This window comes from Crocuta crocuta, unplaced genomic scaffold (genome assembly GCF_008692635.1).
Source record: "Crocuta crocuta isolate KB4526 unplaced genomic scaffold, BGI_CrCroc_1.0 scaffold130, whole genome shotgun sequence".
Classification (NCBI taxonomy): domain Eukaryota; kingdom Metazoa; phylum Chordata; class Mammalia; order Carnivora; family Hyaenidae; genus Crocuta; species Crocuta crocuta.
In genome coordinates this window covers 2,333,539-2,348,721 of record NW_027527920.1, presented here as the reverse complement: position 1 = coordinate 2,348,721, position 15,183 = coordinate 2,333,539, and the positions used below count along the sequence as shown (strand labels likewise).

The 15,183-nt window shown below is 40.9% G+C and overlaps 1 protein-coding gene across 2 annotated transcripts in view; it reads left to right on the top strand.

Annotated features, from left to right (window-relative positions):
• Positions 1-10,582: 10,582 nt before the first annotated feature.
• BBS4 (Bardet-Biedl syndrome 4) overlaps positions 10,583-15,183 on the top strand; it is a 56,353-nt gene continuing 51,752 nt past the window's right edge. For both annotated transcript variants that reach the window (XM_077746067.1, XM_077746060.1), the window contains exon 1: positions 10,583-10,623. In XM_077746067.1, the coding sequence (XP_077602193.1) occupies positions 10,600-10,623 (24 nt within the window). In that variant the 5' untranslated portion in view covers positions 10,583-10,599. The remainder of the gene's footprint in view (positions 10,624-15,183) is intronic.

Genomic DNA, 15,183 nt, shown 5'->3' with positions numbered 1-15,183 from the left:
AAATTAGTTGGAAAACAAAGCCTAGTTACAAATCATTGGCATACTAGTACTAATTTAGGCCCGTAAAAACCCCAAAAAAACAAAAAAGAGAGCTGTCTCCTAGACACCCAGAAGCAGGGTGAGGTTGAATGCAGGAACTAAACTGGCATTATTTATTGTCTGTGCCTCTGCACATTCAAATGGCTTCTGCTTTCCCCACCAGTTCCCCTGTAACCCCAGGTGTTACATATTAACTGTGCCAGACACATGAGACAGAACCAGACAACCATGGGACAGGATCACTGGTACAAATGTGGCTCTTGAGACCTTATCCTTACGGATTGGGAGGCAGAGTTTGGGAGATCATGGTTTGCTAACTACATGTCACAAAAGGAATCTTCAACACGATCAAAATGCCCTGTAGTTTTTCTTTTGTAAATAAATGTAAGGAATTAGTATACAATGACCATCATGGCTAAATTTTTTAGTGGTTACTAATTGCATCAGTTCCATCTTTTTTTTTTTAAACTCACAAGCCTAGTGGCTCTGTTCATAGAGCATGTGACTCTTGGTCTCAGGGTCGTGAATTCAAGCCCCATGTTGGGTGTAGAAAGTACTTAAAAAATACAATCCTATGAAAAAGTTACCATCCCCACTTTACAAATAATAAAGCTCAAAAAAGGCAGGTCGCTTTCCTGAAGTAATCCTTTTGTATATGGCAGAAAGAAAATTCTAACCTTGGATCCTTCAGTCAACACACACAGTGTTCAGCACTGTTCTAGGCACTGGGCCCAGTGGTCAACAAAGGGTCTGCTGGTTTGTCCTATGCTCTGAATCCTGATTCTACATAAAGACTCAGTGGATTGCCCAACATCACCTAGATGGTGGCAGAGCTGGGGGCACCAGTTGCTTCTCAGACAGCCTTGCCAATGCTAAAATTACATAGACTGGTTAAGGGATTTCCAGTCTTAGGTTGCCCTGGAAACTCAGTGACCAGTCATTAGCTTTGGCTATTATCTATTCAAATCATGTTTATTTCGTTGTTAACCTCATACTCTAAGAAGGACCCAAAGTATGCCTTTTTCTCCCTCAGTTTTGAGAGCCAACCTAGTGTTTTAATGAGAGTTGCAAAGCAAGCGTCATATTTTCAAACCCTCTTCAGAAGGCCAGTTCTTACCTATTCTGAACTGATGATTTGGTTTCCTGTGCACAGAGTAACATTTCTTGGCTTGGGGTCTTATTTGACACCTGTGTAAAAGTGATATTTGTTTTTCAAGCTGCTTGCTTTTAGCCATGGAGTATTCAAGTTTCTTTCAGGGTAGGAGTTCTGAAGGTAATCACAGGAATCTAAAACTAATTCTGTACAGTAGACAGTTAATTCTCCAGAGAGCCCTCTAGGCTGAAAACTTGCTTTGTAGATTTTAGATTGCCTTCTGATAGCTAAAGTTGGTTTTTGTATGTATAATAACAAAGCTGTTTCCTAGAAGCCATTTCAGTGCACAATAAATGGCTATTTCTTAGAATTGTGAATCTGGGGATCGTGGAGTGAGGAGTTGGCTCTCTAGAATCAGTAGGCCATGGTGGGATTCCTGAGGAGTGAGCAAACACACAGGTTACGGTTTCATCCTAAGTTATCTGAGGGAACCAACCTAAAAACACCACCTATTGAATTCCCCAGCTTATTTTTGTAAGGGAGACCCTATGTGTCCTCTCCCTCTGCAGACCACATGATTTGCTCACAGGGAGTACAGCATAAAATGATAGCACTTATGGAGCACCTTTTGTGGGCCTACTTGGGCAGCGGACATTCTGATGGAATGCTCTACAATTGTAAGTTCTTGCACATGCTCTCAAGTCATTTAAAACCTGTTTGCTGGTCTTACTGGTATGAACAAAGTTGTTTGCTCATTAATAAATTCCTACCATATGACCCTGCCTTGTGGTTCATTTCTGCATAACTAGAGCAAATACTAAAGAGTTTTCTAATAAAGAAGGAAACATGACCTGAGTGCCCAACAGCTTTGGGAAAGATGCCTGCTTTGGATAGGAAAGGAGTTTGTATCTAAATATCCTGCAGCTGGTTTGGAGCATTGTAAAGGTCATGGCTGCAAATATCAGGGAATGGGCTTAATGAAGAGTGATAGTGTTCTACATTGCCTTTGAAGAATGGATTTTTACTTTTTTTTTTTTTTTTTACCAGCTTGCACTAGAGTAGGTTTAATTGTACCGGTAATCTATTCATGTTAAAATCACATTAGTACAAGTCAGTGCCTTACAATGGTTAAATGGTTGCTCACTAACCAATAGAAATAAACTACTGTTTCAACAAAGTTGTGTCACAGATTCTAACTGCTGTTTCTTTGGGACACTCAATAGTGTGTCCTTTAAGATAAATTCTATAATCAAGGGCCTAGCCCTGAACAGACACTGAGGAGAACAGATCAAATAGGTCAGTAAAGGTTTGGAGACAGGCGATCTTGGAATAGGAATCTTTCACTCACCTTTGTTTTAAATTGATATATAGAAATCAATACATCATAAAATGCACACATGTTTTGATGTTTTGAAAATTGTATATACCTGTGTGATAACCCAAAAGAAGATATAAAATATTACCATCAAGCCAGAAACTTCTCTTGTGCATCTTTCAAATAATCTCTTCCCATCTCTACTCTAATAACATTTTGCTGATTTTTATCATTAAAGATTTATTTTGCCTGTTTCTGGACTTTATATAAATGGAATCATATAATATGTATTCTTTTGCATCCGGCTTCTTCTTTGACTTACACAGCTTTAAAGATTCAACAATATTGCTGTATGTATTGGTAAATCATTCTTTATTGCTAAGTAGTATTTCATTCTATAAATATACCACAATTTGTTTTTCCATTCTCCTTTTGATGGACTTTAGGTTGTTTCCAGTTTAGGGCAATTATGAATAAGGCTGCTATGTATATTCTTACGTAAATTTTTAAATTTTGTTTTGTGGATACATGTTTTCATTTCTCTTGGACAAATGCGTAAGAGTAGAAAATTACTGAGTGATGTGGTAAGTGTATATTTAACTTTTTAAGAAACTGCCTTCCTGTTTTCCAAAGTGATTAACCATTTTGTACTCCCATCAATGATGTATGAGGGTTCTAGTTGCTCCATGTCTTTGTCAGCATTTGCTGCTGTTAGTGTTTTCATTAGCCAATTTAGTGGGTATGAAATAATTCTGTGATTTTAATGTGCATTACATTTCCCTGGTAATTAATGATGTTGAACACTTTTCATATGCTTATCTTACATTTGTATATCTTTCATGAAATCTTTCATGTCTTTTCTCATTTTAAAATTGGATTGTCTTTTTATTGTGGTTCTTATTCTGTGAATTCTGGATACAAGTCCTTTAACAGATATACGTGCTGTGATTTTTGTTGTTTGGTTTGTAGACAAAGCTTATCTATTCGCTTTCTTATTGGGATATTCTGATGAGCAGGAATTTTTATTTTGATAGTCTACCATACCACTTCTTTTCTTTTATGGTTTTATGACCTCCAGGTTACAAAGAACAGATTTTCTTCTAAAAGTTTTATGATTTGTGATCCATTTATCTCTGCAATGGATCACAGATGGTCTACAATCCATCTCTGTGGTTTTAAGCTTTACATCTATGGTTTGGAGTTTTACATTTAGGTATATGATCTATCGCAAATTAAGTTTTGTGTTCAAAATGAGGTTTATTCCAATATGGATATTCCAGTTCCAGCAACATTTTTAAAAAACATTTTTCTTCGCCCTTAGGTTGACTTGGCATCTTGGTTCAAAATCAGTAGACTGTGTGTGTGCGTGTGTGTGTGTGTGCGTGTGTGTGTGTGTGTGTTGTCATGCGTGTGGTTATTCTAGACTCTTCTATGCTTTAGTCTGAGGAATTTTTTTCAGCATTTCTTATATTGCAGTTTTTGTAGAGATGAAGTTTCTCAGCTTTTGCCTGTCAGTGGATATTTTTATTTTACTTTTGTTTTTGAGGGGTATTTAGTTGGATATAGTATTCTATGTTGACCTTTTCTTTCTTCTTTCAGTACTTTAAAGTAGTCATTTATTTGTCTTCAGGTCTCATTTGTTTCTGGTCAGAAGTCATTTTTATTTCTTTACCTTTGCATAATGTGGGTCGCCCTCCTTCAGTGATTACATCTGTTCTTTATCTTTGGTCTTTAGCAGATTGAATAGGTATGCTTATCCTTTATGGAGTTTACTGAATCTCTTGGATCTCTGTTGATGTTTTTCACTAATACTGGATATTTCTTGGCCATTATCTTCAAATATTTATTTTGTTCAATACCCTCTTCTCCTTCTGGGACTCCAACTACATATATATTAGATGATTTGATATTTTCCTATAGATCTCAGATGATTTTCCTCTCATTCTTTTCTCTTTTTGTTCTCAGTTTGGATACTTTCCATTTAGTTGTCCTCAAATTCCCTAATGCTTTCCTGCTAACTCCATCTAATGAATTCATTTCTATATATTTTTCTTTTAAAAAAAATAAACTTTTTTGTTTTTCTTTTTTTTTTAATTTTTTTTATTTCTAGGAGAGAGAGAGACAGCGTGAGCAGGGGAGGGTCAGAGAGAGAGGGAGTCACAGACTGAAACAGGCTCCAGGCTCTGAGCTGGCAGTCAGCACAGAGCCCGACGTGGGGCTCGAACCCACGAACCGCGAGATCATGACCCAAGTGAAAGTCGGACGCTTAACCGACTAAGCCACCCAGGCGCCCCATACCTTTTTTGTTTTTAAGTAAACTCTACACCCAGTGTGGAGCTTGGACTCATGACCCTTCGATCAAGAGTCACATGCTCCATGAGCCAGCAAGGTGCCCCTGGTACTGTAGTTTTCATCTCTAGCATTTATGCTCATACAGTTACATATTTCTGTTAAAATTTCCCCCATTTCTTTATGGATGTTGTCCACATTTCCACTAGGGTTTTTTTTTTTTTTAAAGCATTTTCATCATAGCTATTTCAAAAAAACTATTGATTCCAATGGCTCCCACTAGATTTTTTTTTTTAGCATTTTAATCAGAGTTCTTTTTAAAGATCCTAACTGATAATTCAATATCTAGGTTGTGTCTAGTGCTGCTTCTATTGAACCTTTCCTATGTTATGGTGGATCTCATTTTCTTGCTTTCACACATGTCTTTGATTTGACTGTATACTGGACACGTTGTGTAAACAGGAGAAACTGAAGAAAATATTACTTACCTTCAAAATGAGGCATGCCTATTTTTCTTTCAACTTACTTGAGTAGTGGTCAGTAAATCTAATGTATATCTGACCTAGATATGGGGTTTATTATGGCTAGTTCACCACTGGCTTCAAATATTTTGAAGACAAAGTCAGAACTTTCCCTTCAGTAAGTTATGGTTTTGGGGCATTGGAAAAATTCCAGAGATCTAACTTTGCTTCACAGGCAAGTCATCAGTCTTTGGAAATGTGAGAGATCTCCCCTTTCCAGTGGAAAATGTGGACAAACTGACCTAGCTTCCAGGTTTTTGTTTTTGTTTTTTTTTTTTTTTTGGTCACTAGGATGAGTCATGGGGAGGTATTTCTCTCAGTTCCTATATGTGCCCTACACTCAGTCTTTTGAAGAGTGATGCCCCCAGTGCTTCAGGGATGGGTCTCTCAGCAACCCTGCCCCACTCTTAGCCTTCGAGGGTGCCTCTGAAGGGTTTTCAGGGCTCCTGCCTTGCTCCTTCAGTTTTAAAGGGTATCTTGCACTTGGCAGAGGCTCTACTCACCTCAAACACAGGACTGATCTGTCTCAACACCTATTATCCACCCTACTCTCACTTTCCATCGCTTACCTCCCTGTAGTTTGTGAAGATCCAAGAGCTAAGATTGGTGAATGGATGCAGGCTTTCTCCGTGGATTTGGTTCTTCTAGATGCTTATGTCATGCTCGTCTCTATAGGTCTGTTAAAATTTTGTTAAATATCAACTGGTTTTTCTTCATTCCCCTATTGTGGATTCCTCTTCCCAGCATAGTTCAGCCAGGAGTATGAGCTGCCATGGGGCTCTTCTCTCCTATGAAGGACTTGGCACTTTCTGGAGGTTGGTTCATTTATGTTTCTTTATGTCTTTATCTTTCTGATGAGTTTAAAAAGTTTTTTGGTCTTCTATCTAATCTGTCTTTTTGTTTGCTAGGATGGGAGCTATATCCTCTTGTGATTTTCAACCTCCAAATCAGAAGTGAATTACAGGAATGAGAGTTTTCAAAAATGGTTTCATTTACATATTTTATTAACTGGTTTTTAAAATTAAAAATAAATGGATAATAAAGACTAGAATTTTATAGAATGGTAAACAATGAAAAACAGTCATATTCCCATTCTAGTTCTGCCCCCCACTCCTTTTACAGAGACAAACATCATTGCGAGTTTCTTGCGATTTCGTCTCAAAATTCTATTTACACAATGTGAATATTCCATTTCCCACCTTATTTTGTTTTGAAGAAATAGAAGCATACTATATTTTTTTACACTTTTTGTTTTTTCATATAACTATTTCACCATCTTAAAGTCTTTTACAGGCTATAATATGTGTTAGCATGGATGCACTTTGGTTCATTCAAACAATCCCTGGTGATGGACATTTGAGTTGCTGGCGATATTTTTTCTCACAATGCGGTATATATTCTTTTGCCCACATTTGCTGTTGAGTATATGTATAGTATAGTATCAGGAACAGGTATATTTAAAATGCTTCATGGGTTGCCTGGGTGGCTCAGTCGGTTAAGTGTTGGACTTCAGCTCAGGTCATGGTCTCACAGTTGGGGGGTTCAAGCCCCACATTGGGCTTTATGCTGACAGCTTGGAGCCTGCGCTGGATTCTCTGTGTCCCCGCCCTGTCTGCCTCTCCTTTGCTCTCTCTCTCAAAAATAAACAAACATTAAAAAAAATGCTTCATGGGGCGCCTGGGTGGCTCAGTCGGTTAAGCGTCCAACTTCAGCTCGGGTCATGATCTCTCGGTTCGTGGGTTCAGGCCCCACGTCGGGCTCTGTGCTGACAGCTGAGAGCCTGGAGGCTGCTTCAGATTCTGTGTTTCCCTCTCTGTCTCTGCCACTCCCGTGCTCATGCTCTCTCTCCCAAAAAATAAATAAACATTAAAAAAAAATTAAAAATACTTCATGAAGGCCCCTGGAGCTTCATATTATTTTATAGTGTTTCCCCAGGTGTTGGCTGAGCCCTTAGGAGTTGGTGGTATGAGTTTTGGGAGGACCAGAATCATACAAGAGGCATAAGGTGTTAGAGGATTGCCTAGCAGGTGGTGTCAGAACAAAGCTGCCTGTTCGACCCTATCAGTCTTCCTTCTTCCCTTCCTTCCAGCCCTCCCTCCACTTTTCCTTTCTTTTTCTTTTTTTGAGGGAGGTATAACCCTTTCTTTATATATATACTGGGGATTCCTCTCCTGCCTCCTCCACCCCCACCATGGGGGAGAAAGAGATGAATGTCATTTTGTTTGGAATGCCTTAACCAGCTATATGATTGAAATGATGCTGATAAGCAAAATTACATCCAAGGAAGATTTCTAAGGGAAATGGAGCCTGACGTGTTATACAAGAGACAGTGTCTATGTGATTCTGGGATCTTCCTGCGAAGAAGTTGTTTTTTGGGGAATTTGTTTCTAATTATGTATCTAATTAAAGCACATTATGCTTAGTTATTGTAATTTGAGAAACCAACATGCTTTCTTATGAAAAAAAGCCCTTGTATATAGAAAGTGCTCCATCTTTCTCCTATGATCTGGGATCAAAGGAGAGAGATAAAAACGTATGACAATAACAACATCTAATTACCTAATAACATAGGTCATAAAGAATGTTACCTTGTCCTCACGGGACCCGTTTCAGGGAGATTTTATATATTGGGAAATGTGTTCATGAGCTTTCCACTAACATCTGCTTCCCAAAAACTCTCTCAGTAATTGGCAGTACTATTCATCCAGTTGCTTTTAAAGTTAGAAACCTAGTGATTTTCCTGTGATATCTATCCCCCTTTCTCTCATTCTCCCATATCCAATTCTACATCATGGGAAATTTGTTTTACCTCCTACCATCCTTGAGAATCCATTTACTTTTTCTCCTTATCACTCTAGTCCAAGTGAAGAGTTTTATCAAATCTTGTTTGCAATATCCTTTACTCTCTCCTAGATGATCAATTCTTGTCCCTCCTCTCGATTCATTTTCCACTCATTAACTAACATGAACTCTTTATTTTTTTAAACTTCATTATTTGTAGCATCTCTGCATCCAATTTGGGGCTCGAACTCACAACCCAAGATCAAGAGTCACATGCTCCACAGACTGAGCCAGCCAGGTGCCCCTAACATGAACTCTTTAAACGTTAATTCTGACCATGTCACTTTTTGCTCAGAAGTCTCTAGTGCCTTCCCAATGCCCTTAGAATAAAATCCCTCACGTGAGTTCTGTGGATCTATACTACTTGTTTCTCCTACCTCTCCACCTCTTGCAACCAGCTCCCTTCCCCTCTCTTCTTTCCAGGCACACTGGTCTTTTTGTACTGCAAACTGGCCAAACTTCTTCCATCCTCAGGGCCTTTGCACAAACTCTTCCTTTGCCTTAGGATTCTTCCCAGGCCTGCCCACTTCCTCATACCCCTCCCCAAGCTAATGCCTTATCCCCTAGATTTCATTTTAAAATCTCTTACCCAGGGAAACTTCTCTGTCCAAGCAAGTCTATATTGGATCTCCATGTTACTTTTTCTATTCTGTATTTCTCATTAGCATTTACCATGATTCTAATTATATAGTTATGTAGTTCTTTTTATTTTTCTCTAATTGGAATAGGTAATACATCCATTTGATACAAAATTCAAATTGTACACAAGGTATAGAACAAAAAGTCTCTTCTCTTCCCTGTCCCTTTGCTATCCAGTTGTTCTCCTTACAAGGAACCACTTTTAGCATTTTGAATAATCCTTCCAGAGGTATTTTCTGAGTACACAAGCAATTATATACATAATATTCCTCTTGATTTTTTTTTGCCTTCTCCCTAATTAACACAGACACTGTATACATTTTTTGCACTTTGTTTTTATCTGTTAATAATATATCTTGGCAGTTCTTCTATGACAACATGTAAATAGTTGCCTCTTTTTCATGTGCCAGATAATATGGGTTTACCATAAATCTTTAACCTCAATCATTAGGCATTGAGGTTGTTTTCAGGCTTTGGTTACTACAAACAATGCTGCACTGAATAATTTTGTACATAAAGTCATTTCCCACAAATATACCTATAGAATTGAAATAAGGGAATTAAAGTTTATGTGCATTTTCAATTTTGGTGGTTATTTCCAAACTGCTCTCAGCGAAGGTTGTATTAATTCACAGTCTCACTAGCCACAGATGAAGAATGCATGTTTCCTCACAACTATGTTGGTGAAATTTTTTTTTCTTTGCCAATGTAACGGGTGTAAAGTATCTCTTGGAAACTTTAATTCGCATGTTTTTCTTCCTTGCAAAGTTATATTTTCATGTTTAACAGCCATTTGTATTTCTTATTTAGTGAACTGTTTCTTCATAAATTTTGCTTGTGTTATTAATGTCTGACTTCCTCTCTCTACTTTTAAGGTCGGTGCTGTGGGTGTAGGGATGTTTTATAGTTTTGTTCGTTACATAGTTCCAGGTACTAGGATGAATGAAGCTCAAGAAATGACTGGCTCATGTCAGGCAGTAGTCAAGTTCACAACTCATGTTTGACCCCAAAGCCCACACTTATTTCCACGATCATTCACAAGAAAGACGAACCATTTAGTTCACCATACCAGGAACCAGATGGGTAATGTCAAACGGCTTGAAGTATGCCAGAAAGTGGACTGTGGCCACATGGAGAATCTATCTTCGGTCGCATCTTTTTTTTTTTTTTGCCATTTAGGAACGGAGGCCCATTGTCGGACGTTCATATGCCCCGAGGCCGCGTTTCTGGCTTTCCCGCGAACTCTCCTTTTTAAAAAAATTATTTCTAATCAAAACAAGACTGCGCTCCAACACAGCGTACGGCAGCGGGTTTGCAAATTCTGGCGTAAACAAGAGTGGGAGCCTGATGAGGGGAATACCTCAGTTGGACAGTGACAGCTAAGAAACGAGGAGGTTTTTGTGAATGCCGAGAATGGGGCTCTCTGCCCTAGGGTTCGGGGGCCGGGATTCCCGGAAGGATTGAAATAAACGCAAAGTGGCGTCGGTGCTGGGCAGGGCTAGGCGCCGGGAGGACTGCGCAGCCTTCCCGGCTGTGCCCGGCAGCTCCAGCCAGCGAGGCCCCGGGTTTCTCCAGCAGCGTTCAAGGCCACGGCGTGGGGGTGGGAGAGTGGGGTCGTCCCGGATGAAAAGAGCTGCCTACGCATTCCCTCACCCGGCCCCTCAGCGCCAAGTCTTCAGCGGAGCGGGACCCGACCCTTCGCAGGTTTCTCGAAGACTCTCCCAAGGGGAAACGTTCCGCCCCACGATCTATTTCCCATCCGGCTCAGGCCCCTCCCAGCTTTCCGTGGCCTACCCTTTCCGTTCGCCTGGTTGTCTGGGAGACCGCCAACTTCCGGCCGGGAAGTGGTGGGCGGGGCCAAGATGGCTGAGGAGAGACTCGCGACGGTGAGCGCTGGGATTCCTCTTCGGGTCGGGTCGGGCCGGGCGGACCAGAGCGGCGAGGCAGGCCTGGGGGCGGCCGGTGTCCCGCGCAGCTGCCCCTGGGGAGGTGCGGGCCGGCTCCGGAGCTGCTCGGGGTGCGCGGGGCGATGCTGCCTCTCACGCGAACTGGTCCATCCGGGGGGCAAGGCTGAATTCTTCGCGGCGCTGGGCCTGTGCTGGATTGTAGTCCCGCTTGGGGTGCGCTGGACGGAGAAGGGAGATTTTCGTCAGAAACGGCGTTTTTGCTAGTCCCTTCTTCTCTGTCTCACGAGGTGTGGAAAGGAGGCACTACCGTTTGTGCGGAGACAGTTTGTGTTAATCCCCTGGATTAGGAATTGAATATGACAAAGCTTGGAAGCCTTCGGCGTCACTGCCTTCTGCCGGTGGGTCGGGACCGTGTTTTCTCTGCTGTGATTAAGTTTAGGGAAAGTGCTGTTTGGGGATTCAGCTGCGGCTTGAGTTAGGCCGTTGGTTAAACTCCGCAGAGCTGCTCATACAAAGTAGCCCAGATGAATGCGGGATCACCCAGTGATTTAATTTTAAAAAACTAAAAAAAAATTTAATAGCATGATTAGTGTTACTAGGGTTTAGGTATTAGAAACATATCAAAGGAAATACTTCACCAACGTAACTTTTTTTTTTCTTTTTCAAAATATCTGTTTACTTTCGAGAGAGAGAGCGCGAGCAGGGAAGGGGCAGAGACAGAGGGAGACAGAGAATCCTAAGCAGGCTCCAGGCTCTGAGCTGTCAGCACAGGGCACAGCGCTGGCTGGCGTGACCTCAGGAGCTGTGAGATCATGACCTGAGCCGAAGGGAAGCTTAACTGACGGAGCCACCCAGGTGTCCCTCACCTACGTAATCTTTAAGGTATAATGATAACATGACACTGCTACAGATAAAGCTTATTCTCTGGGGCTCATTGCAGGTAGAGAGAGAGGTGTTCATAAATAGAATATGAACTTGATTTCTGTGATTTTAGAGTTTAGAATTTTATTTAAAATTTTTAAAAAATATTTTATTTATTTCTGAGAGAAAGAGAGAGAGACAGCGTCAGCAGGGGAGGGTCAGAGAGAGAGGGAGACACAGAATCTGAAGCAGGCTCCAGGCTCTGAGCCAGTTGGCAGCACAGAGCCTGACGTGGGGCTCGAACCCACGAGCAGTGAGATCATGACCTGAACCGAAGTCCGATGCTTAACTGACTGAGCCACCCAGGTGCTCCTAGAATTTAGAATTTTAGAATCTGTTTGTGTTTTAAAGAGAATGGCTGTTTTGTTTCAATATGACTTTAGCATTTGAGCCTGAAGTTAACTGATTATTTTCATTATTGTCTAGTTTATTGCTATCAGTGTTATATTGGTACTAATTTCATCTTTCATGTTACTACTGCATGGAAATTTGAATTTCTGACCTTTTTGGAAGTGGTCTGGCATGTTGTAATAAAATTAAAAGGGCCCAACAGTCTCATTCAACCAACAAATCTATACCCCATTAAAATAAAAGCAAAACATAAGCATAAAGTACAAGGGTATTCATTGCAGTATTGTTTTCAGTAGCAAAATGCTGGAAACAAGATCAGTGCCAATTAATAGGATAATAGATGACATCTGATACTTCCATTCTGAGGAATATAGANGAGAGAGGGAGTCACAGACTGAAACGGGCTCCAGGCTCTGAGTTGGCAGTCCGCACAGAGCCCGACGCGGGGCTCGAACCCACGAACCGCGAGATCAAGACCCAAGCGAAAGTCGGACGCTTAACCGACTAAGCCACCCAGGCGCCCCAAGGAATATAAATTTTTAAAGTTTATTAATTTTGAGAGAGAGAGAGTGTGAGTGTGCAAGTGGAGGAGGGGCAGAGAGAATCCCAAGCAGGCACCATCCCAAGAACAGTGAGATAATGACCTGAGCTGAAACCAAGAGTCCAAGGCTTTACCGACTGAGCCACCCAGGTGCCCTCTGAGGAATATTATGCAGCCATTAAAAAGTGTTAGAACTGGGGCGCCTGGGTGGCTTAGTCGGTTAAGCGTCCGACTTTCGCTTAGGTCATGATCTCGCGGTTCGTGGGTTCGAGCCCCGCGTCGGGCTCTGTGCTGACTGCCAGCTCAGAGCCTGGAGCCTGTTTCAGTCTGTGACTCCCTCTCTCTCTGACCCTCCCCCGCTCACGCTGTCTCTCTCTCTCTCTCCTAGAAATAAATAAAAATATTTAAAAAAAAAAAAAAGTGTTAGAACTGCAGGGGTGCCTGGCTGGCTCAGAGGAGCCTGCAACTCTTTTTTTTTTTTTTAAATGTTTGTTTATTTTTGAGATAGAGAGAGACAGATAGACTGTTAGTGGGGGAGGAGCAGAGAGAGCTGGAGAGAGAATCCCAAGCAGGCTCTGTGCTGTCAGCTCAGAGCCTGATGCGGGGCTCAATTCCACAAACCATGAGATCATGATCTGTGCTGAGATAAGAGCCAGACAGTTAACTGACTGGGCCCCCCAGACCTCCCAAGTGTGACTCTTGATCTCTAGGTCCTGAGTTCAAGTCCCACATTGGGTGTAAGATTACTTAAATAAAACTTAAAAAGAACTGTATATGTTGATAGGGCTGCTATACATTTTTGAAAAGCTAGATGAGGAGTGGGGTTTCAACAGAATTAACTGATTAGACTGCAAAGTCTTATTGGCTTTATTCAATGATTCATGAATCAGCAGCATTCATTCTAGCAGACAGGAACTCTGAAGAGCTGTACAAAATGAAAGGCTTTCATAGGCAGAAAGGAGTGGGAATAGGGAGGTTATACTAAACAAAAGGTTGGTTATTGCACGGTCACTTTCCTTTAGGTGATGATGGGGGTCTGTCAGGCATTACCTCACCAGTACTGATTGGGCGATTTCTGATTAACTGGTTTAAGATTCTATTCCTGGGAGAGGCAGAAAAAATAATTAAGTCTTGGTTTGTTGACGTGGGACTTAGCATCAACAACTCCATTTTGGGCCTTTTTTGGGGGGGTGGTTAACAGGTATATAGTGTATGATCTTAATTTTGTGACACAAAGAAAAACACATAGATCTGTAGACTTATATATAGATGGAAGGAGAGAAGACTAATGACTTAACACAGCATTTTGAACAAATGCATAAGTAAAAATCTAAGAATGCTCTTGTAAAGGCCTTGAGGCCAGAAGATATCCCACTAAGATGGAGTAAAACTAGGCCAGTGTGAGACACACAGAATTTCTAATACGGTACCTAACCTATCAAAGATTATTACCAGTTAGTTTCTTAGGAAAACTGGGGACTGGCATTTGTATTTTAAGATTAGGGGTGCCTGGGTGGCTCAGTCAGTTGAGCCTCCGACTCCTGATTTCTGCTCAGTTATGATCTTACTGTTAGTGGGATTGAGCCCTGACAGCACAGAGATTGGGACTCTCTCCCTCTCTCAGTCCCTCCCCTACTTGCACATGCACACTCTCTCTCAAAAGAAGTAAATAAACTTTAAAATAAAAATAGCTTTGTTGAGGTATAAGACACATACCATAAAATTTATCCATTTAAGTACAGTTTGATCAATTTTAGTAAATTTATATACTTGCACAGCTGTCACCACAGTCCACTGGCCTCCATCACTCAAAACAGTTTCCTTGTGTCCATTTGCAGCCACTGTCTCCTCTTCACCCCAGCTGACCGCTGATCTGCTTTCTGTCTCCATAGTTTTGCTTTATCTACAATTTCATGTAATTACACAAGATGTAGTCTTAGGTGTCGGAGTTTCACTTAGCATGTTTTTTATTTTTTTTAAGTTTATTTATCTTTGAAAGCAAACACAACCAGGGGAGGGGCAGAGAGAGAGAGGGAGACACAGAATCTGAAGTAGCCTCCATGCTCTGAGCTGTCCTCCCAGAGCCCGATGTGGGGCTTGAACCCATGAGCCAGAGTCAGACGTTTAACTGACTGAGCCACCTAGGCGCCCCCCACTTAGCATGTTTTTTGAGGTTTATTTATATTGTGCATTGCAATGCTTTGTTTTTATTTCTAAGCAGTATTCCATTGTGTGAATATATACATTTTGTTTATCCATCAATTAACGGACATTAGGACTGTTGTCCTGTTTTTGGCTGTTCTGAATAATGTTACTGTGAATCTTTGTATGGATATGTTTTTATTTATCGAGGAGTGAAATTGCTGGGTTGTATGGTAAGTGTATGTTAACAAAAAGAAAGCCAAATTTTTCTTAAGTGGTTATATACCATTTTACATTCCCATGAGCAGTATGTGTTTCAATTTTTCACATCTTTTTTAATGTTTCATATTGACCAGTTCTTTTTAATTTTAAATTTTTTAAATGTTTTCTTTCTTTCCTTCTTTCTTTTCTTTCTTTCTTTCCTTCCTTCCTTCCTTCCTTCCTTCCTTCCTTCCTTCCTTCCTTCCTTCCCCCCCCTCTTTCTCTCTTTCTGTGTTTTTTATTTATTTCTGAGAGAGAGACAGAGTGAGCAGGGGAGGGTCAGAGAGAGAAGGAGACGCAGAATCCGAAACAGGCTTCAGGCT